The 24,309-nt window shown below is 36.6% G+C and overlaps 1 protein-coding gene and 1 pseudogene across 2 annotated transcripts; both read right to left on the minus strand.

The window, feature by feature from the left end:
- Positions 1–4,966: 4,966 nt before the first annotated feature.
- Positions 4,967–5,750, minus strand: LOC131167783 (large ribosomal subunit protein eL21z/eL21y-like; annotated as a pseudogene).
- On the minus strand, positions 4,967–14,780 carry LOC131167781 (triacylglycerol lipase SDP1-like). Of its 2 annotated transcripts, XR_009140153.1 has the most exons (4): positions 12,194–14,774; positions 10,210–10,353; positions 8,639–9,947; positions 4,967–5,887 (listed from the first exon to the last, which is right to left on the minus strand). XR_009140153.1 is itself a non-coding variant. In XM_058126663.1 (3 exons), exons 1-3 carry the CDS (start codon positions 13,610–13,612, stop codon positions 8,985–8,987), a joined length of 2,526 nt encoding a protein of 841 aa, XP_057982646.1. In that variant the 5' UTR covers positions 13,613–14,780; the 3' UTR covers positions 8,403–8,984. The 2 variants fall into 2 exon arrangements, 1 of the variants encoding a protein (XP_057982646.1); XM_058126663.1 differs by lacking the exon at positions 4,967–5,887 and having other exon boundaries at positions 8,403–9,947; positions 12,194–14,780.
- Between the last annotated feature and the right edge of the window lie 9,529 nt (positions 14,781–24,309).

Genomic DNA, 24,309 nt, shown 5'->3' on the forward strand with positions numbered 1-24,309 from the left:
ACCTGCCACCTCGAACGGTCCTCTCTGCTCAGCTCGAACGGTCCTCTGCAACTCCTCTGCGATATTGTCTTCTGAGAAAGCTCGGGAAGGATTTGAGCAGACGAAGCAAATCTCACAGGACTATCCTGCGAGATTTATCACGTGTCACCACGCGAATGGAATTCAAGCGCAAATCTCGCAACTTGATCCTGCGAGATTTCCGCCACGCGGCACGTTCCAGTTCGATGCCCTCATTAAATCTCGCAGCTCAAAGCTACGAGATTTGGTCCAGCGCTCGCCAAGCATCACCTACCCGCTGTTTCTTTCGTTGCCACATGTCACGGTCCAACTTTTTCACACCATTGTGAAGGGCCGTGCGGCGCTAGCTAAAGCACTCTTGCTTAACCAGCCAGCCTATTGTTTACCAACATTCATCCACGAAGCACTTTTATTAACATTCAATCAGATAGCAGCGGAAATAATAATCAATTCATGAAAGTCGTGGCAACCAAGCAGTAAATATTGAAGCAAACGTAATTCATTAACAAATCCTCCGTTGACATGTTGTACTTAGCGAGGGAGGCAAGTAGGCTAAGCACGTTGACAATTGCTAGTGAGTTTTACAATGACTGATGAACACTCACCCTCCCCCTAAAGAGCTTTCTGGGCCATTCTCACTCTGGCACTAGGAAACATCAAAGTGACCGAGGAGTCATACTGCCTTATTTGGCTTACAATGAAATAAATACTGGAAAATAACCCTACACTAGTATTTACATGATGGAAACCCATCCCAAACACACGAGATAAGCGGTCATAGGCAAGCATAATGCCCTGAACAAGCTTAGCCCGTGACATTCTCCCCCACTTATGCGGTCGACGTCCTCGTAGACTTTTGGCGATAGGTACACTTCAACTTTGTCCACGAATGGCTTCAAATCTTCTGCAGAAATCCAGCTGATTTCTTTATCATCAAGGCACTTCCACTTCACTAGGAACTTCTGCCGCTTCTTCCTTGAGGATAGGAACTTTCTGTCTGCAAGGATCTCTTCAACATCATGTCTGTCAGGTTGTACTGTCTTCAACTCTGCGCTGTTTGACTGACTGCTGCTCAGATCGTTGGTGTTGGCGTTGAATGGCTCGAGGCAATTGACATGAAATTGCGGTCTTCTCTCATGATCTGCCCACTTCTTCATCTGCTTAGAAGCTTTCTCCAGATAGGCTTGGGCAAACTCTGCATTCTTTCTCCCTTCGCTGGTGAAGATGTACGCCCTGGGACTCTTTTGTTTGTGCGGCTCGCCCACTGTGTGAGGTAACAGCGGCAACTGGCCTGTAACAAGCTCAAAAGGGCTCTTGTTGGTTGTTGAGCGCCTTTGGGCGTTGCCACAGAACGGAGCCACATCAAGTAGTTGGACGCCATTCTTCTGGTTGTCATTGACATAATGGCGCAAGTACTCATCTAGTAGCTCTCTGAATCTCTTCATCTGTTCGTCTGTCTGTCGATGATAACTCGAAGAAATGTCAAGGTGTGACCTGAATATCCTGAAAAACTCTGTTAAGAAGTTGTCAGTAAACATTAAATCTTGGTCACAAATAATAACTTGGGGAACACCCCAATATCTCACAATAGTTACAAGGAACAATTGTGTCGTCCCCTATGCCGAACAGTACTTTGGTGCAGCTATGAAAGTACCATACTTCTTCCACTCCCCCTTGTCTTGTTGGCAAGTGAGACAAGTTTTGGTATAATCAACCACATCATCCCGCGTGTGCGGCTAATAATACCTCCCCGGTAGTCCTGTCCTTGGAGTCATTCTCTGCGAATACCCCTCAATGAACTTCCTGTAGTATCCAGTAAGGCCAAGAAAGGAACGCAACTCCTTCACTGTCATGGGGATCTTCCATTCTTGAATCATCCTTACCTTCTGCATACCCCTCCGGATACGACCTTGTTCAACGACTTGACCAAGGAATTTGTTGCTCCGCCGAACGAAAGAGAAATTCTCCTTCTTCACATTCAGGCTGTTTCCCTTCAGCCTGTCGAACACCTTCCGTAGATGCTCTTCATGTTTCCTCTGAAACGACACCGATGCTCCCAACGGTGTTTTGGAAGGGCGAACACATCCCGCTTCCACTTCATTAAGCTGTTTCCCCAACTCTACTATCTCTCTAGGCGCAATCCAACATGGCCCTTTAGCAGGTGGTTTCACTCCTGATAACAACTTGATCTCTTGCTCCACAGTCCGTCGTGAAGGCAAATTTTGAGGCAGCTTATCCGGCAACACCTCCTTATCCTCATCCAACACCGCTTGGATGGTCGTAGGCTCCAGCTCTTGGCCTACTTCTTTGTCTACCACCATCATGGCTAGACGTTTCTGCTCACCCTGACCCAATCCTTCATTGAGTTGTATGACTGAAAGGGACTTCCCTTCGTCTCCTTTCATTGCAACGACTTGCACCATGCACGAGTGATCTCCCATCAGACACAGGGAACCAGCCGAAGGCATAAGCACTGCCCTCGTCCCCATTAGGAACTCCATTCCTAGAATGACTGGATAGTCATCCAATGGCACCGCTGTGAAATTCGCATGACCTTCCTACTGTCCAAGCTTTATAACGACTTGCTTGGCTACTCCCAGAGTAGGCTGGGCTATAGAGTTAACTGCTTTCACGCGTCCTGTATCCTTCTCTAAGGATAAGTTGAGTCTCGCTGCTTCCAACTGCGAAACAAAATTATGAGTAGCTCCCGTATCCACCATAGCACAAGTACTCTTCCCATTTATCCTCAAGTCCACAAACATTGACCCTTTTGCTCGTGTAACTTTCGGTGTTTTTGCCTGCTTTTCCAATGCGTTCACTAACCACACTGAACCTACCCTCGGGGCATCATCCTCTTCCCCATCGTCTTCCACTGCCTGTTCTACAATGGAAGCTTGTAAGGCATTAAGTGATGCTTTGTGAGGGCACTCAAAAACTCTATGAGGACCTCGACACAAGAAACACTCAATTTTACTCTTCCCCTTTCCATTGAGTGTGTTGAACCCTTGAGACGACGAAGCTTCCTGTGAGGTTGATGATTTAAAGTCGGCTCCCCCACTCTTGGGTTTGCCATTCTTGAAAGACTTTCCACTGTTTCCCTCTCCGCCAAACCGTTTGGACGAAGCGGTCTCATCACCAGCGTAGTCTGTCAAGCGCTCTGTAGCCGCTTGTGCAGTTGACAAGTCTTGAACCCTTTGCCTATGAAGTTCAATTCTTGCCCACGGTTTCATCCCCTCTAGAAAATAGAACAACTTGTCCTTCTCCGACATATCCTGAATATCCAACATTAAAGCAGAAAATTGTTTCACATATTCACTGATTGACCATGTATGCTTGAGATCTCTCAGTTTTCTCCTTGCATTATACTCAACGTTCTCAGGAAAGAATTGGGCCTTGAGCTCTCTCCTCAAGTTTGCCCAACTATCAATTACACAGTTTCGATTTTCAATTTCTCTGTACTTGGTACGCCACCACAGTTTGGCATCACCAACCCAAGTACATGGTCGCAGTATCCACCTTTGCCTGTTTTGAGGCCATCCTCACAACGCGAAAGTACTGCTCCACATCAAACAAGAAGTTCTCTAACTCCTTGGCATCTCGGGCACCCCCATACGTCCTGTGTTCTGGTACCTTGGTCTTGTTAACTCCCAGAGTGTTGGAGTTCCCCATAGCAAGAACCATCACATTCATCTTTGCATCCAGATCTGCCATCCGGGCTTGCAAAGTTTCCACAGTGTGGCGAAAGTCCTCTGACATGTCGCCTATCAAACCTGCTTGATGTTTTTGTGATCCCATCACTTCATCAACAAGTTCTCTCATCTGAGCCACCTCCGTGGCCATAGTGTTGGTTGTTTCCTCAACCTGTGCTTCCAGCACGCTGATCCTCTCAGCATTGTTTGGTGCCATGGTCGCTTACCAAAGCTTCCCATATCCAACAACGAAGGCAATCGAATTCACGTAGCAACTCAACCTTGGGCTCTCACCAAGTGTCACAGACTTGGCTCTGATACCAAATGTCACGGTCCGACTTTTTCACACCGTTGTGAAGGGCCGTGCGGCGCTAGCTAAAGCACTCTTGCTTAACTAGTCAACCTATTGTTTACCAACATTCATCCACGAAGCACTTTCATTAACATTCAATCAGATAGCAGCAGAAATAATAATCAATTCATGAAAGTCGTGGCAACCAAGCAGTAAATATTGAAGTAAACGTAATTCATTAACAAATCCTTCGTTGACATGTTGTACTTAGCGAAGGAGGCAAGTAGGCTAAGCACATTGACAATTGCTAGTGAGTTTTACAATGACTGATGAACACTCACCCTCCCCCTAAAGAGCTTTCTGGGCCATTCTCACTCTAGCACTAGGAAACATCAAAGTGACCGAGGAGTCATACTGCCTTATTTGGCTTACAATAAAATAAATACTGAAAAATAACCCTACACTAGTATTTACATGATAGAAACCCATCCCAAACACACGAGATAAGCGGTCATAGGCAAGCATAATGCCCTGAACAAGCTTAGCCCGTGACACCACGTGTCGAAGCCAAAGCGGCCCATGGGTTTAAATCTCGTTACATGAAGTTGCGAAATTACGTGAGTATTATTTTAAGAAAAATTTTTCCAATCAGAGTGTTATTTTATATTTTATTTCTTTTTAATTATAAAACGAGAAAAAACTCAAGCCTTATGGGCAAATTGCTGCATTTTTGTCCATCCACGCGAACACTTATTTTCTGAAAGCAGTTATCTCCTTCTGTAGCCCTTCATATAATTGTTTTACGGTGAATGGGAAAGATCACACATCCTTACTACACTCGAAGCTGAAATGTCCATAGAGGGTATACGTCAATAATCAGAAGTACAACCTGCGGAGACGATGATATCATGCTCCTGGTCGCTTCCTATAGGGCAAATTGAACAGATAATGCAAAAGGATCAGACTCTAAACTGGAAACACTTGAAGCCTTTCGTTGAAGACAACTCTCAGACAAAAGATCATGCCTTTGCCCTGGGATAACGTGCAATAGTTAAATTTGATATATATATATATATATATATATATATATATATATATACATACACACACTTTTTTTTTTCAAAAAACAGGATAATTTCTATCTCTAGAAATAAATAATAAGTCTGGGCTGCATTGAAAAGTTTAATCTCTAAAGCAAACCAACAAGACAAGCATCCACATAAGCCAGTCTGGTGTAGATTAAAAATCAACAGAACAGCTAACCCAGTATCCGCCCTTAAGATCGTTGACAACATCATATGGAATTGGAGTAAAAGTTTCCAAGGTTGCACCTTCCACCATGAAACCAGGTTTGGGGCCCTCCAGCTGCCTCTTCATGCTGATAACCTCACCCTTTGCCTTTGCCTCGGCTTTCAATTGGTCATTCTTCAACTTCCTGAGTCTCAAGTCCTCGGTGCACCTTGAAGGCTGCACGTGGTCGACTCTAAAATGGATCCTTTTTCTGATTATTCTATTACCAACCTGCTTGTTGACTTCAATAGCACGCTTGGTGACATTCCAAACACGCCCAGTGCGACCATGGTAGAATTTATGTGGCATTCCCTTGTGCACAGCGCCATTAACCTTGATATCGACGTAGTCCCCGATTCTGTAGGTCCTGAGGTACATTGTGAGCGCGATGTAACCCTTCTTCCTGAAGGCCAAGAGAACAGATCTCTCGTCCTCGACCTCACTCCGTGAACTGCTGGCATCTTCCTTCCCTCACTCTCTTCCTCTTTCTCTCTCTGAAAATTGAAGAGTGAAGGAGATATATATACACACTTGCGCGCACACACATCATGTATCAAGAGCTAGCTGGGCACCCCTTTCAAATGCACTCCAACACCGGCTGCATGATTCACTTTGATTAGCGCATGTACATCATAAACATCTATCCTTTGTTCTTGTCACGAGTTGAACACTTCACATCTTGTAAAGGATCGTGCGATGCTAACTAAAATACTTTTACTTAACTAAAAAGCCAAAATATATTGTAGTTTATAACAAGAACACATTCATAGTAATTGAATGAAAAGAGAAGGCAGTAAGCAATTCAAATAAGCAAATGACAAGCATGTGGTAAACATTAGAGCAATATAATTCATTAACACCACCTCTATACACGACCTATATTTAACAAGGGAGACAAGCAAGGTAAATACATTTAGAAAATACTAGTGAACTTTACAAGAATGATAATCACTTTGTGTTTACCAAATGCTTGTCATTTGCTTACATGAAGTATCAGGACCATGATTGTCCTCCATCATCTGCGACTTCTTTGATGGTAGCAACAAAAAAATCGCTAGTTGCCTATCCCCTCCTCTAGTGGCATCAACCACCGGTGAGCTTCACTAGCGATCATAGTTTTCTGGGGTTGTTGAAAACGACCGCCATTTTGAGCTTTATAGTGGATCTAGTTCTTTGGGGTCACTAAAAACGATGACGCTACCTTGTGCAAAAGCGCCATAAACATTACCGTCATAGTCGCTGGGTGATGAATACCAAGAAGAAGATTTACAAACGATGAGAAGGAGATGTGAGGCATTCTCCTTCCGATGATCTGCCATTATTATGAGTATTATGTTAAGGAATCCATTTTTTCAGTTTTAATTTCCTTCTAATTTCCAAAACACAATTTGGGATGAAGAATGAAAATCAATTTGCACAGAACATGCATGGAGAATAAATTCATTGAAGAACAAATTGGAGAAGATCTTGTGGTAATCAATTCCAAAGCTGCAAAGATGTGCTTAGGGAGCTAATGACATCTTCAATGAAGAGAAGTTGCGACGGAGAAAAGTTGAACAGATGTCTGTGGGCATATAAAAGTAATTTGGGTTTACAGCTGATGTTGGAGCACCGAGGAAAAGGGCGAGCATGCAGCTCACTCTTCATATCTGGTGTGTGTGTATTATCATTTGTACTACAATGAAAACTCATTATTCTTTTGGAAAATATCAAAATCAATATATTATAACTATTTTCTTTTTAAGAAGAGGCATTCTGTCATGCAACCATTTTATGTTGACTCCAAATCAATGGTACTTTTATTCAGTAATCCAAGTCAATGAGGTAACACACACATCAAAGCTAGTAGCAATACGCCCACCTTGAGACAGTTTTGGACATTTTTAATGAGCAGCTCTCATTTCTAATAAAATATTTTAACCATACAAAGGCACATTATGATTTATAATGTTTAGTTAGGAGCATGTAGTTTGAACATTGAAGTTCAAATCCACACAATTTAGAGTAAATGACATCAAATAGAAGGACAATGTCTTTACACAAGGCAAGCTGATCTTAAACCCTAAAATTTCTAAAGCCCAACCACCATCAAACTTAAATTTGCATGCAATTTTCTCCTTAGCTATTTTCTACTATTACTCTGCTTGCACTATCACTGCACAAGAATTGTGCCAGCACCAACAGAATGCTTGAACTGATTAATACGTACAGTTCGTTTAGTTTGCAGAATAACCATTACTTGGAATAAAATGGTATGTAATAAAAATTTTGCGAATGTAGATCATTACTATTCCTTATATGTTCTTTTTATATTTTACTTAACATGTAATGAGAAAGAAATAAACATTCGTGAAATATGAGAATAGTTATTTTTTGTCTATTCCTTGTCCTTTGTCCCTGTCAACTTCGCAATTTCATCTTCTCAACGATAAGAATTTGGCATGCAAAAATATTTTTTTCACTTCTCCCTCATCTTGCCTACTCTCAAATTTTAATCTTCTTTCATTCACTAATTCCTACAAGTTTTATTATTTTTACTTTCAACCAGTTAAGGATTGACTGGCTGAAAAATCATAGTGTTAGTTGATTTAATACAGCTTCTAAAGCAACAATAACAACAACAAAGCTTTAAATCCCACCAACACAATTCCTTTTTTCAACATTTAATATGGTTTTTTTATCCACAAAACATAACTATGCAACTAAATAGAATCATAAAAAGTATTTTTACTTTCATAACCTTTATCCTTAATCCAAATATCTAATTTTAGGCTTTGCTTATAACTGACTATTGCCTAAAATTCTTAAATATTTATATTAAATGCCATTTTCTAGTTGTATACTCCTACAATCTTATGATTTGATGGACTCCAATCCTTAAAACCTCCAATCCCAAAATTAACATTCACTAAAATAAAGCAGGAACAAGATAAAGTTTCTACATGCAGGACACACCAAACAAAAAAGCCTACCTAGAAATTTTGTTTTCAGTAGTCACTTCATGACTAAAACAAAAATGGAGTGGACAGCAAAAACACAGTTTAAGCTAGAGATAATGATTTTCACAGTAAAAATTTCAGAGATATTTCAGAGGTGCACTTTTGGAACATTAGTGAGTCAACAAGAGTTCAAATGCCATGAACTTCTCACATTAAATCGAATCATATTTCATTTGAATACATTGGGTACCCATTGTAACAGAATCAAAGAACATGTATACATGATATATACAGTCATATGCCTTCTTACAAGATCAAAAGTAAAACAGATGATATTTGAACACACTGGATCATTAGAGGATACCAAGCAGAGTAGCTTAGAAGTTGTAAAACCAGTTTCGTATACTGACCTGCAATTTACAATTGAAACAATACGTGCTTGCGCAAGATTAGATCACTGTCAACAATCTTGATGGATGGACAGCTCAAAGCCAAGTGATTTACGGACCAAAATATTCCAACAGCAATGCTTGAATTTTAGCCATCCTAACACTTTTACTATTGATTTTTTTTTTTTTTTTTCATTTAAAGTATAAGTACCTAATCTGTCTGCGAAAAGCAGAACTTCTGATCAGGCTGTAATGTGGGAAACAACTTCACTTTGTCCAAGTGAGCAGAATGGCCCTTAAAAGTCAACCATCAATAATACTATGGTGATTACCAATAGCCATGGTAGAAGGATCCACAAAGTCACAATTATAATGCGACACTTCGGCAATTTGCCACAGTAGGATCATCATCACCCATTTCATTTGGGCAATGAGCTACAACGACATCATCCCCATATTCAGATTCTGAGCTGGCATCCATTTCCCCACCTGGACATTCAAGTTGCAAACATTCAGCAACTAGATTGTTGTGATTTTCCAAATCATGATTCCTACTCAAAACAGCTAAATCTTCCTTCTTCACAACATTAAGCACAATCCCATTATGGATTTTTTCAGTCTGCAAAAGATCACCTTCAGTCACCATAATGCTAGAGTTGTTCATGAGACCTCTATTACTGAAATCTCTCTGATCGAACTCTGTGTTGCGTGGGCTTCCATCTGGTGTTGTCCTTGAGCTCTGATGATACTGATCCCTTCCCCCCATATGATCTACAGTTGGGTTGGAATGAACCATCACCCCTTTATTCATCTCAGCATCAATGCCCAAATTTTGAAAAAAGTCAACAAACATATTCGCTGACATGGTCCTCATCAAAGGCCCACCAGATTGAGTCCATGAATGGAGATCCACACTCTCAGATTCACTATCGCTTCCATCATGTATATTACAGTGCATCCGGAAATTAGAACCAGTGCATCCTCCTGTTGACCATCCGACAACTTGATGCATTGAGGAAGCAACATCTGTTAGGAGGTCTTCCTCTAGGGACCCCGTTGAGTTCTCTCGTGCGATGCAATTCCAAGAGGGAATTCTTCTAGAAGCACTGAATTTAACCGAGCTGGCTAGGCCATGAGAAGAAGCAGCAGCTCTCTCAGCACTCCTTTTAAGTCTACGCATGTGATTGAGAATTGCAACACATTCATCAAGAGCAAGTTCTATGCCACAGTTGGCTTTAATGGCTGAGAGTTTTTCCCAAATGCATCTCCTCCCTTGGTTGGATGCCTTCTGAAGCTCCACGTGAGTTGGGTTCTGTATAAGTCTGAAATACTGGTGTAGGAAGTAAAAAGTCAGAAAAACAAACAGATTAAACCAATGAATTAATGAGCCATATTTAACACAAATTTTAAGAGGACTATGATCGTCAAAAAAATTTGGACATTTGACCTATCGAGTGTAACAAATTCCCCTAAAAAAATTTAGAATACTTTTACAACATTTTTGAAAAGGGTTAAAAAATTTGAGATTTCATTTCGATATAGAACAAAAATCGGAATTGATGCCTGACTAATATTCAAACTTATATATATACCTGAGCAGGTGTAGCAGGAACAACAACAGTGATATCACCCTCCCAATCTTGTACCATCACCTTGGCAAGTCCCTGAAATGGAAAACCAAGTTCAACGATCTGGTTGCATCTATGTTTGACTTCCATTTCCGCAAGGTGAACAAGCTACATTGTCAAAACGCTAGAGTCAGTTATTGCCGTTTCATCAAGGCACTGGGAGAAAAGGGGAAAGTTACAATAAAGTGCTTACAAGCAGAACAATAAAACATCAATAGCAAAAACAGCAAGTCAATATTCTGGCCTAAATGTGCATATGACATCTTCTTGCATGAGAGAGAGAGTGGGAGATTGTTTCCGCATGCTACGAATGCTTAAACCCCAAACAGCCAAATTATAATAGCATTCCAAGTTCAAGGTCTATAGCAGCTTCCAAAAAATGTTTTTTTCCCTCCAAAAAGGTATCCATCCTTGTATTCCTCATTGGCCATTGCACAGAAGAAAAATAAACAGAAAAAGCATGAGCAGAATGCTCTTTTGTAATTTATGTCAAACACAGGTATGACTGATCAGAAACATACAAGGACATACAAAAAATAAAGATCAACAAAATTCAACAGAAATCAATAGGCGCTAGACAATAAAAGGAGATAGAACACTGGTCTAGATAATAAAGAGTTTGCAAAACTTTTCTTGAACTATGAAGCATCTGAGCTGACCCTTGTAACAGTAAAGCAGTGGCAGCAAGAGCACAAAAAATGTAATGGCATAAAAAATCATGCATATTTCTTACACTGGTCTAGATAATAAAGAGTTTGCAAAACTTTTCTTGAACTATGAAGCATCTGAGTTGACCCTTGTAACAGTAAATCAGTGGCAGCAAGAGCACAAAAAATGTAATGGCATAAAAAATCATGCATATTTTTTGGTGTTCTTTTTCTATTTTAAATTTCTTGATATGTATGCTTTGTTTTGTTGAAAATGAAAAATCAAAAGGGAAAATATGTACACACACAAAAACCATGGTCTTAAATTTCCATAAAATTGTTAAAATAACTGTTGAAATTTCCATTTTCCACCACCCTTGAAATCGAATGGCAATAAATTGCTGTTTTACAAATTTTCCATCGAAATTTTCACAAATCAACCAAAAATCATTGAAATCTCAAAATTTCGGAAGAACTTCTCAAACTTTTAACTATGAAATGAAATTTCCTTGAAATTAAAATTAGAGATTCAAAACCCAAATTGAAAGATCTCTCTTAATTCATCTTCTTTTCTTATTGAAACTAGAGATTATTACAAGAATGATATTAATGACTTTCAATCTTTTGAAATTATATGAAAAATTAAACTTGGATGCTGGCTAGTGGCTGCAACATTTTATTTGACCATTTATGTTCAAATAACCTGTATCTGTATAGTAAACATATTCAAATTATTTATGAATTTTATTTACAGTATTTGACCATTTATGGCTAGTGGCTACAAAATTGTCAAATTAACTCCTTGCAATGAAAGGGTTTTATATACAACATAGCTATTCCTATTCTTTTTATTTGGGTACATTGATCCTCACAAGGGAGTCTTCCAAAATCTTTCCCAAACACCATTTTCTCATAGATATTCAAACTCTTGTTATATGGTGTTAGGATGCATATAAAAACTAGTAAGTCAAAAGCATGGTGTCCTGCTTTATATTTATTTTGCTCAGGTATTTTAGCATCTACATAACATGATTGGCTTATTGCTTATTTTGTTTGCACATCAAAACTTTTGAGTGCATTGTGCTTATAGCTAGTAATATGAACAGGCCAAAGCAATTTCACATGGATTCACGTAGTGGCAGCAAGGAACATAAAAATGCAGAAATCCAGAAAAATAACAAAAAAACAAAAAAAAAACAAAACAAAACAAAAAAATAACAAAAAATATAATCAGAAATTGCCAACCAAGAGAGAGAGAGAGAGAGAGAGAAAACCCAACAGAAGAGATCATAAATGCATACCTTGGCAGCAAAGTTCCCACCATAAGCTCTCACAAACTCCTTCAGCCTCAATATTGCTGAAGCATGAGGGTTTGCTTGACTCACAATAAAATGATTGACATTGAACAGTTCCTTCAATTGCATCTTGGGTAAATCCATCTCCAAGCCACCATCCCTCCATCTGCGTGCAGGCATGTTAGAAGCCTCTTCAGGATCTAAATGGAATGGTGGATGATAAGGAACAAGTTCCCCACTTCTATTTTTTGCCATCAGTTCTTGAGCTTCAAAAAGGCCAGGAAAGGCACAAGAAGCAGTGACTGCACTCCATATGACAACATGAGGTGAAGTCAAATAATTAAGGAGTCTTGGGGGCTCATGCTTCCTTGGGGAGCAGACTGTAATCCCAAGAATTCGGCCTGTCATGTCATAAGCTTCTTGAAATGTAAGATTACTTGTGAGATGCCTTAAAAGAATTTGCAGTTGCCTGATTTCATGAACAGCCCCTTGTCTCATAACCCTCTTAACAACTGTAAAAATACCTCCCATCTGGTCAAAAAACTGCAATGAGTGCAAAGAATCCTCAAAGAAACTCTGGATCTCAGGCCAAGACTTAGTAGCAAGAACAGCACAAATAACGGACCCTGCACTGGAGCCAGCAATTATCCGGGGCATGACCTTATGCTCTATTAGTGTTCGAACCACACCCACATGAAAAGCTCCAAGGGAAGCACCCCCACTTAAAAGCAAAGCGGTTCTCCCAAAGGCATGTCTTGTTTCATGCATAAAAGCAAGTTTCTCTTCCAATACAAGCTCCTCTGAATCTGAGTGACAAACCATTCGCAACTGAGTGGACACCTCGTCAATATATTCTTTTATTAACTTGGGCACTTGAAGCCTTCCCTTGTGAAGCTCAGGGTTACACATATTACCAAGATTTCTAAAGAGATCTGCTCGCATGTAAAACATAATGTCTCTAAGAGAGCCCTTCTGTCTACGGTGCCGGAGCTCTCGTAGCTTGTTTCTAACCAGTTCTTCATCATAAAGGCCAGACTCATTCATCTTTGGAGTCTCTTTATCAAGCATTTTGGCACCATGAGCCCACTCTTCATAAGTCAACGCCATTCTCATCATATTCCTCCAAAACTTCCTCCGATAAGCCAACTCTGCCCTTGATTTTACATTTGTGTATCGTTTCAATATAAAAGCTATAATTGTCATCATTGCTAATATGCCATGTGGGTTTCTAGGATGCAACCATGATACTTTGGGTGCCAAACAGTCCCTAAATTTATACATCAAATTCAGCAACACGTGAAAGATTTGCTGCCTCAGCTGCGACATTGACTTGCAGAATAAGATTTTAAAAGCAATTGCTCGACCAACAACTGTCGAAGGTCCAATTGAGAAAGGATAAACTCTGGCCTCATTACTTATATCCATAACTCAGTAAAAAAAAAAAATTACAAAGAATGCTGATGTCGAGAAGATAAGTTTTATTGAACCCCAAATTGACAGCAGAGGAAAGAATATATGACGCTCTAATATACTATACAGCAGACACCTCAATTTTGTAAGCAGGGAGCGAAGTAAGGGGGAAAAGAGGCGGGGTGGGGGGGTGGTTGGGGAGGAGGAGGAAAGTTTTAATTTTTTTGAATGGCACTCTAATCAAACAACACTAGAGGAACATGAAAAATGGGTTCCATTTTTTGGCCAACGATTAGATACGCAGAAATTTCAACAATTGTAGACGAAAACTAACCCTAACGCTATGATTATTTGCACCAGAAACTGTACGCGTGGTTAGACGAAAACTAACCCTGACGAAATGATTATTTGCACCAGAAATAGTACATGTGCTCATGCCTTAGACCATTCGGGCCCCAATCTATAAGATCAGCATAGGGCTGATGAATTTCCTAATGATTCAAACAAAAGGAAACCTAATTGAACAAAAAATAACGATTCAGTGAAACAAATTCCAACCTGGAAATCGCCGACCGGGTTCCAAGTTCCGCTCAAGACAGCAGATGCCAAGAGAACACAAGAAGAGCTGGCCACAAACCCTAAAATTCCCAACCCAAACAAACGAAAGCCCAAATGGGTATCCCAAACAGACCCCAGAATCTGTTGACAAAAGCTCGAAGATCACCAGAAATCATACGATAACAGAACGAAAGCAACACCAGGAATGAGCGAAGAAGCTAGAGCAATCGAACTGAATTTATGGAGGCAATGGGAGTTGGGAAAACTGAAGGAGGCGATAACGATTAGTACCGATATGGTGACGATTGAAGTGAGTCAGCAGGAACGGATAGAAAAGGCAGAGGATAAGGAAGAAGAAGAAGAAGAAGAAGACTGTCGTTGTGCTACGAGACAAAGCTTCTGGTCATGGAGGCCTTTGATTTTGGAGAATGAAAACAATCAAAGCAGTTTGGGTAAGTGAAATCCTTGTTCTGGGAAGCAAGTGTTGCGTGACGAAAGTGGTTTCGTATTGCTTGTAGGCATAAAGAAAGGCTTTCGCGGCGGCTCTGACGCAGAGATTTGAATCCCAAGAAACGAAAACGCTAGTGTGGCGGCCATGGTCATTTTGACGTAACTCAAATTTTCTACGGTACAATGCCCATGCTAACCCTGCTTTTCCCACAAAGACAAAATCTCTACCCTTCAAAATTCAAATCTTCTGTTTTTGGCAAACTCAAAGCACTTTTGCTTTTGTAAAACCAAAACGTTTTTAAAATTTACTATTCAAAGAAAAACTAATGTCACCGATGAATATATTTTATTATGACAATTTATATATTTTCTTACTCCTCCAAAAACTTATTTTTAAGTTTTTAATGCATAATTGTTAATTCGATATAAAATAAATAAATATAGTTTGTCTTTAGAATAAATAAGAAATTTTTCATTTTCTGAAATAGATAAATAGTAATAATAATAATAATAATAATAATACTTTTTAAATTTTATAAGAATATCATTTTATGCTAATTATAGTAAACTATTTTTTTTATATTTGACACCTAGATGCCAAACTCTAAAAACATCTCATAAATAAATATATAAATTTATGTTCTTCTCACCAATTTAGGATTAAAAATATGAAGCTTAGAATTTCATAGTTTTTTTTTTCTTTGATGATAATGTAGGTGGCATCCCATTATGAGAGTTCATGGGTTCCCAATGAATCTTGGCCAAATATTAAAATTATTAAAATTATTATTATTTTATTTTATTTTCCTAATATTATCTAGCTGAAATACCCACAAATATGAATAAATAATTCTTCCAAAGTTGTCCTTGAAGAATTAATTTTGATTTTTAAATTAAGTTTAACTATAGATAGATTCAAATTAATCTAAATAAATTTTATATTATGCATTGTTTAAATTAATATAAATCTAAATTTGAATTTTTTGAGCTTCACGGTCCATGAAAAATTCAAATTATTGAAGAGCTCAAATTGAAAAAAGAAAAAAAAAAAGTAATTTTATTTTTAAATTTTATCAAAAAAGTGTAATCAGAGAATTTAAATTAACATAAATAATTTGTAATGAAATACTATAATTCATTTCAATTTGTAAAATATTGAGAGAATAAATGACAATTGATTTAGACAAATTAAATAATGGGCACGCGAATCACATTAAATAACAGAGAACGCGTGAAGGAAACACGTGCTCATCAATTGTCAATGCAGCTTCACTCCATCCCACCTAATTCCATCACTTTATTCAATATTTTTTTAATATCTAATATTTATTTCAGAGTCGGTGCCCCTCCATCCATTGACTCATCAAACGGTCAATAACTCACCGCGCTCTTCCTTAAATGATCATGACCGTAAATCCTGAGCTGCGGTGTCATTGAACTCACAGATGCAAGCCACGTAGCCCACAAAATAAGGAACGGTTAGGATGCATGTCACCTGTCCAGGAGATTCTACTTGTTATATATAGATTTTATAAAGTGGGATTCACCTATGACTTGCTATCTTGAGTATTTTTATTGATAGAAAAATATTGAGCGAAGGGACTATTTTTTTCTCGTATATAAGATTTTTCCCTATTTCAGTACCAGAGGCCGCCTTTTGTTAAGGGGGAATGCTCGGCCTAGGGATGAAAGAAGAGCAGGGAATACTCGTCCCTCCCTCCAGATCGGTCCAGAGATCAATGGAACAAAGTCAGTCAATGAAACTCAACGAAAGAAAGATTTGTAAAAAATAATAATAATTATTTATGTAAGATTTAGGTCACGTTTGGGTCTAGAAAGTGTCAATTTTTAAGATTAAAGATGGGATATGAAATAATTTGATATTTATTTTAAAATATTATGTTATTATTGTCAAGAATGATATATTCTCAAATTTTATCATTAGAATGATTATTCAATAATGACAAAAGAACGATAGGCATGAAATATCTTACGGCATATTTTGAAAACAAGTTGTGGAGAAACATCAATGTGGTCCCACTAAATAAAATAACGTCAGTAATGACAAAAAGGTTTAACAAGGCGGTGGAGTTAGAACAATTCATGGAGATAAAAGAAAAAAAAAATAGAGAGAGGGAGTAGAAGAAAAGCAACACAATGGAAAGAAAGAGAACGAAGGAAATAGTGGTAGAGAATAAGAAAGATGGTGGTGGAGATAAGAGATAAAGTTAGTAAGGAAGACAATAAAGTCGAGGTGAGCAACTCCAAGTTTGTGTTAAGTTAGAGAGAGAGAGGAATGTATGGATTATTTAGGTAAAAAAAAAAAAAAGGAAACACGACATGACACTTCTAGAAAGTGACATAAGTCATCCTACATTATGTGAACCTCCAATTGAATCAAGAAGTTCCACATAAGTCACCTCCATTAGAAGCACAATTGCAAAATGTTAAGGATTGAATTTTATTTATTTTTATGAAGAACAATTACAATTTGAAGAAGATGAATAGTAACATTGAATAAAACAAATGTTTATAGTTCTGAAAGTTTTACAGTAGTGTTTGGAAGCATGAATTTTGAACCTTGGATCTGGATTTGAGTGGATGTCTACAAGTTTCGATATAATTTTATACTACATTTTATCGAAATTCAATACAATTCCAATTTCAAAACCTTTCCAAACATAAGGTAAGTATTATTTGCCCACGTCAAAAAATAAATGGTGGTTGACTACTCACATTTATAATAATTTAATGTTATAATATCTAATTTATAATTATAATCGATAAACAAAAAATGAGACTACGATTTATACTTATAATAATACTAAAAATTTAATTAAATTTTAAGTAATATTTATAATTAGTATAGTTCATTATTGTTTTTTCTAATTAATAATTATATACTATTAGTTATTATAATTCATATTTTATAATATATAACAAACTAAAGAGACTATTAATTTATGTTTTTAATGATATTACAAAATAATTAAATAATATTTTGAGTAATATTTTATAATTAATTTGGTTCACCATTGTTATTTTCTAATGACTAATTATATATCTTTGATTGTTAATATAATTTATCATTATTATGACATGAATTTATAATTGACCTCAAGATTCTAAATTATTCCAATTATGTCTTTTGCCCAATTGGGATGCGATGCTATAACAAGAATACAAGACATAACAATAGTCTCATATAAGGGTTTAGTAATGATAAAAAAAAACATACGATACACATGAAATATCTAATGTAGACCTAGAAAATAGGTTGTGAAGAAATATCGATCGGGTCCCAGTAAATAAAGATAATGTTAATTAGCAATGACAAGAAGGCCAAAGAAGATGGCGATGTCAACGAAGTCAATGGAAGTAAAAAAAAAAAATCAAAAGAAAAATAATGCATTGAAAAGAAATAAAACGAAGGTAGTTAAAGAAATAAAACGAAGGCAGTGATTGTAGTGTTAAGAAAAAAGGTTGTGGAGATAGAGATAATCTAAGAATAAAGAAAGTAAGACGGAGATGAGTAAATTCAAATTAGTGTTAAGTTAGAAAGAGAAAGAGAGGAATGTTGGGGTTATTTATACTACAAAAAATAAGGTTATTAGTGAATAATCAAAATCATCACTAATACTTATAAATTCGTCACTAATACTATTAGTGACGGTTCTAAATTAGTTGTTATATCTACCGTTACTACTAATTATTAATGACAAATTTTAAAATCGTTACTAATAATGTCGTATTAGTGACAGATTATAATCATCACTAAAACACCAATACCATCACTAGAAATTATATATTGGCTCGGTAAAAATTCGTCACTAATAGTAGGGTACTAGTGATGAATTTCAATAAACTCATTCTTATCATCTCTTTTTAAAAAGGTCAATTTAGAAGTTATTTGTTAAAAATTTATGTTTAAATTTTCATTGCGTACATTAATAGAAGAAGCAAATTTATTATTCATAAAAACACCCAGTGTGGTGATCCCAAAATAATAATAATAATAAATAAAATAAATAAATAAATAAATAAATAAAATAAAATAAAATAAATGAATCAATTAATAATTAAATTAAAAAAATTTTAAAAATAATTATTAAAATAATTAAATATTTTATCATTAATCAAATTATATAATATAATATATTAAGTTTTATATATATATATATATATATATATATATATATATATATATATATATATATATATAAGTTAACAATCCTTTCTGACTCTTCTAGAAGGATTGGAATTACAAAGGCACGCAAACAAACCCCCCTGAGATTCTGCTGCGGCCAGCCACCTCCGTCTCCATCTCTCTCTTTCTCTCAATTTCTTGATGAGTTTGCGTCGGATCAGGAAACGGAAGGCCGCCAACATTTCTATTGGAACAGATTTGTCGTGGGAATAGCTTAGGCCCTACTCCTGGGGAAAGATAACTTTTCTTTATTTTCTTAATTTCTCTGTAAATATGCTATTAAATCAACAATCAGACACCATCACGAGGTCCTAGTCGTCGTCGTCGTCATTTTGGCATAGGTAATTTTCCAATCGGGGTTTTCTAAGTCTCACTCCAAAGCCAGAGTGGGATTTGAAAAATTTGGCAAATTAGTTATATTTGCAGGTATTACTATTTATTTGGGAATTATGACTCTAGGAAATATTTAAATGGTATTTTATTCATGAATAATTTATTGGAACTAGGAATTTAATTTCAGAGTCCGAGTGAGTGCTGCAAGCATCTTTTTGAGGTCTCTGATGGCGTAGTACAAGAAATCAAGTAATGGAAAAAATATATATTAAACCAAAATTTTTATGAATTTAATGGAAAAATAAATTGTGTTATATATACGTGAATATGTTTCGGTATGGATACAATGCCAACTATTTAAATTATATTTTTTCGAATTTAGGGTTGTTTATTATAAATGTATATACGAAAATGAACTTATGAAAGTGAGAAATATTTTCAGAATAATTATGTAAAAAATGAAAGGTATTTTCGGTATATAAACGTTAAATTTTGGTTGGCTTATTTTATAGACAATGTATGAATTTTACTACTAAACTGTGTGGCATGAGATTCTGTGCAAATATATGTTAAATGTATGAGATCCAGGTTAAGTAAGTAAAGCAATGAGAATAAAATATGATATGGACCATGTTGCTTGTGTATATTAAATGCAACCATGTAAATCTAAGACAGCTAAAAGATAGCCATGTTAGTAGATCTAACTCATTTTTATGTGGACTAATTGATAACAGCTAAAAGGAGTTGTGTTAGATTCTAACGCATTTCTATGTGAACTAACTGATGATGGCTAAAGACTAGTTGTAGTATAAAGGAATAAAATGAAAATGTTATGCAATGAAATGACAATGTAATGAAATGAAATGTGAAACGTGAATGATATAAATAGGAAAGAGTCACTTAAAGTGAAATGTAGTGCAATATTAAGCCATGAATATGAACAAATATGTTTGATTGAATGATAATAGAAAGAATGACGTATTATGATATTAGAAGTATGTATGTACGTAGAACATGCTACAATTAGGCGAGGCGTACCTTTAGCCTAAGGGCTTGCTAAGTAAGGTGAGTGCACTAGTAGCTTCAGATATGACAGTAGCTGCATAACGTAATAGGACAGAGAGAACCTACTTGTATGGGCGAGTAGATTTTCCTATCCTTAGGGCCTTTGCCGGTAAGCTATTGTTAAACAGTGTGAATACGAGATCAATCTAACATTTAAGGGCTTATTGAGTAAGGTGAGTGCCCTGATATACTTTATTAGTGACCTTAAGGTTACCTAAATATCAGAGCAAAGGGGTGCTACTTGTATGAGCAGGTAATCACCCCTATCCTTGGGTAACCTCTTGGGTAAAATATCTTGCATGCGTTTGAATAGGATTAGAAAATGATTTTAGAAATTATGTTAAGAATTTGCAAATGTTAAATATTATGTTGATTATAAACTCATGGTGGTTACACACTGTTTTAATATATCGTTTCTTCCCTTACTAAGATGTGTCTCACCCGAATATGAATTTATCTTTTTGAGGATTTCCTCGAGATTGAGCTTTGAAAGCTCGAGGTTTTTATAACATTATTGGGAAATAGAAAAAGAAAAGGGTATATTTCTATTTTAATTTTGAGGAATGTAAATATTTATATTTTATGTCTTTATATTTTAAGGTTGTTGAGTAAAGAATGTTTGAGAACATACTAAAATGTTTTGAAGATATATGTAATTATAGAAATGTAGGTGTTGAAGGATATTATGGTCTATGGATAGAATTAGTAAACTCTGGTATTATGTTATATGGAGATTTTGTTTATATTTTCCACTGTGTATGTTATGGATCATGATTTATCAGGATATTATCAAGTATAACGCACCGGACCCGGGATTAAGGGTTTGGGGCGTTACATCCAGCTCACCCTCCCTCTTGGGTGCCTACTGTTAGTTTTGGTGTATTCCCAAGAGAAGGGGTGAATTGGACATTTAAAAATTTATCCTATATTTTGTCCAAAATTACACAACCTGTATTTCACAAACTTAGGGTTTTTCTATATATTCATTAACCCAATCAATCTCAATAGTAAAACATAAACATTCAAGTATTAGAATTTAAAATGCAAAAATTAAAAGTAGATACAAGAAATGTTACTAGGGTTCGGTCAACTGTGCCTACGTTCTCGCCTCTAGCTCGCAAGCCTGAGGATTCCAATAATGCTCACTTAATGGGTGGAGCGGCACCTAATACAACCAAAAGCACAGAGCTGACCTCAACCCTTACAAATTCTCCTTACGAGGCGGAGAAGACCCTAACAATCCTTACGAGCTGGATTACCGCCCCCTCCAGCCACGCCTAGAATACAACCACATTTTTCACAATATAACTGGTACAATGATTATGCTTTCATATAAAGCAGATATGTACTCAATAAGAAATCACATGCACATCAACAATATAGGTAACGTAAGCTCAGTGATGTGATTTTGTGCAAGCAACACTTAACAAGGTATTATCACTAAATGCTCAAGAGTGTTCTAATCAAGCTATTTCTTTGAAACAATTTATATCAAATTTCAAAAACAAATCAGAGTTTCAAATATGTTAATCAAATATTCAAACTAATTCAAAAAATTTCCTTCAATGAAATAAGCACACGAGTAGTTTGAAAAATATTTTAGCTTGTAGAAAATATTTTACACAACAAAATCAAAACTATGGGACACTTGCAATAACATTACAAATATCCTAAGCTTGCTAGTTTATCCCAACACAAGATTTATAATATTGAAATATATGGGATAAAACTTAGCCAAACTCCCTAAAAACAATATTAATAATCAATCAAGAAAATGGGAGTTTAGCACTATCTAGCAATTACAAGTACACTCACTAAGCTCTTACAATACCAACATGTATCAAAGGAATCAGTATTTGAGGGTATTTGAGCAAAGTAGGATTTTAGAGTAGAGAGGATTCTTAGCTGATGATTTTGCTAATTGCTTGCTAATCCTCACAAATAAGTCTATATTTATAGGCAAGGTAAAAAATATAACCGTTTGAGACCTTCAAGGTATTATTAGAAAAATTCTAAAATGCTTAGGAAGTATTAACCCAAATTAACTCGTGTTTACCTTGGTTAAAATAATTTTCACCCGATAAGGTTCAGGTGGCTGAACCGAGATTCAGTCGCCCGACAAGACTTATTTTTAAAAGCCCTTAAAAATAGTTTGACAGCCTGAGTTTCGGTACGATAGCCCGAACAAAAGTCAGTAGCATTTTGTTCGTAGGTTCGGGTGCCCAGTTAGTGGGTCGGTAGCCCGAACTCAGAGATTCGATCGCCTAGGCTATTTTTGAATTGATTTCCTCAGTTGCTCGAGTTGGTGAGGGGTCCTTTTCAGAGGGTTCGGGTGCCCGTGAAAGATATGCATAAAATGGTTTGGTCGCCCGAGAGCTAGGTCAACTGTTGACTTTTCAACAGTTCAGGCACCCGAGGAGTTTTGAACTCCTGGGGTTCAGTCGCCCAAGCTCTCTCAAACTTCCCTATAATATTCAATTTAATTCATTTTTAACACTCCTAAATTCTATATGATATATGTGCATGAGTATTGGAACCTAAAGTCATACTAGGGTCTTTTCTAAGGCCGTTTTGAGATAATCCCAAAAATCCAACGTCAGTCAACCGAATGGTGCCCTAAGGTCATTCGGTCCCTATAGTCAAACTATGATCATGTTAAGCTTACAAAACCTATGTGCATGACATGCAAAGATTATTACAGACCAATATAAATTATTACAGACCCAAATATAAAATAAAATATAAAGATACAACTAGAAATAAACATCGGTCTTCATGCGCTGCTCCTTTACAAATCCGTGGAATACATAGAAAAATGTGCGCATTTAAGTGCGTTTCAGCTTCCATCTCTCATCTGTCATCTATGCTTAGACAAGTAATCATGTTTATACACTCAAAATACACAATTAAGATATTGTGATTTGTCATAATCAAAACAGGAAGCTTGTAACGCCCCGAACACTTAAACCCAGGTCCGGCGCGTTATACCTGCTAAAATCCTTGATAATTCATAATCCATATCATATGCAGCGGAAAACATAAACAAAATCTCCATAATATAATATAATACCATAGTTTACTAATTTCTATCTATAATCCAAAGTATCCATCCAACACCTGCATTCCCATATATACATACATCTCCAAAAGTATTTCAGTATTTTCACAACCATTCTATTCTCAACAGGCTTAAAACATAAAAACTTAATACATAAATATTTACATTCCCCCAAAGTGTTTTGAAAATATACCCTTTCTCTTTAAGTCCCTCAAAATGCTAAATACCCTCGAGTTCCCTAAACTCGACCTCGAGGATGTCCTGAAAAAGAAATAATCATATTCGGGTGAGACACATCTCAATAAGGGAAGAAACATACATATTAAAACAGTGTGTGGTCAACATGAGATAAATAGATATCATTTTTATTTCATTTTCAAATCATCATATAACATTGAAATCGTTTTCTGAACCTAAACAATCACATGCAAATATTTAACCCACGAGATTACCCAAGGATAGGGGTGATTACCCGCCCATACAAGTAGCACCCCTCTGCTCTGATACTTAGGTAACCCTAAGGTCACAATTAAAACATATCAGAGTACTCACCTTACTCAGTAAGCCCTCAAGTGGTAGATTAATCTCGTACTCACACAGTTCAACAATAGTTTATCGACAAAGGCCCTAAGGATAGGGAATCCTACCCACCCATACAAGTAGGTTCCCTCTGTCCTAGTGTGTTATGCTGCTACTGCCACATCTGAAGCTACTAGTGCACTTACCTTACTCAGCAAGCCCTTAGGCGAAGAGTATGCCTCGCCCAATCGTAACATGTTTTACGTACATACATACTTCTATTATCATAATACATCATTCTATTTTGTCATTATACATTTATGCACATTCATTCCTATTCATAACTTAATTTTACATTTCGTTTCACTTTAAGTGACTCTTTCCCATTTACATCATTTACCTTTATCATTTCATTTCACTGTCATTTCATCGTCATTTCATTACATAACATTTCATTTCATTACTTCGTACTACAGCTGGTCTTTAGCCATCATCAGTTAGTCTACGTAGAAACGTGCTAAA

The sequence above is a fragment of the Malania oleifera genome, chromosome 11 (assembly GCF_029873635.1).
Source record: "Malania oleifera isolate guangnan ecotype guangnan chromosome 11, ASM2987363v1, whole genome shotgun sequence".
Classification (NCBI taxonomy): domain Eukaryota; kingdom Viridiplantae; phylum Streptophyta; class Magnoliopsida; order Santalales; family Ximeniaceae; genus Malania; species Malania oleifera.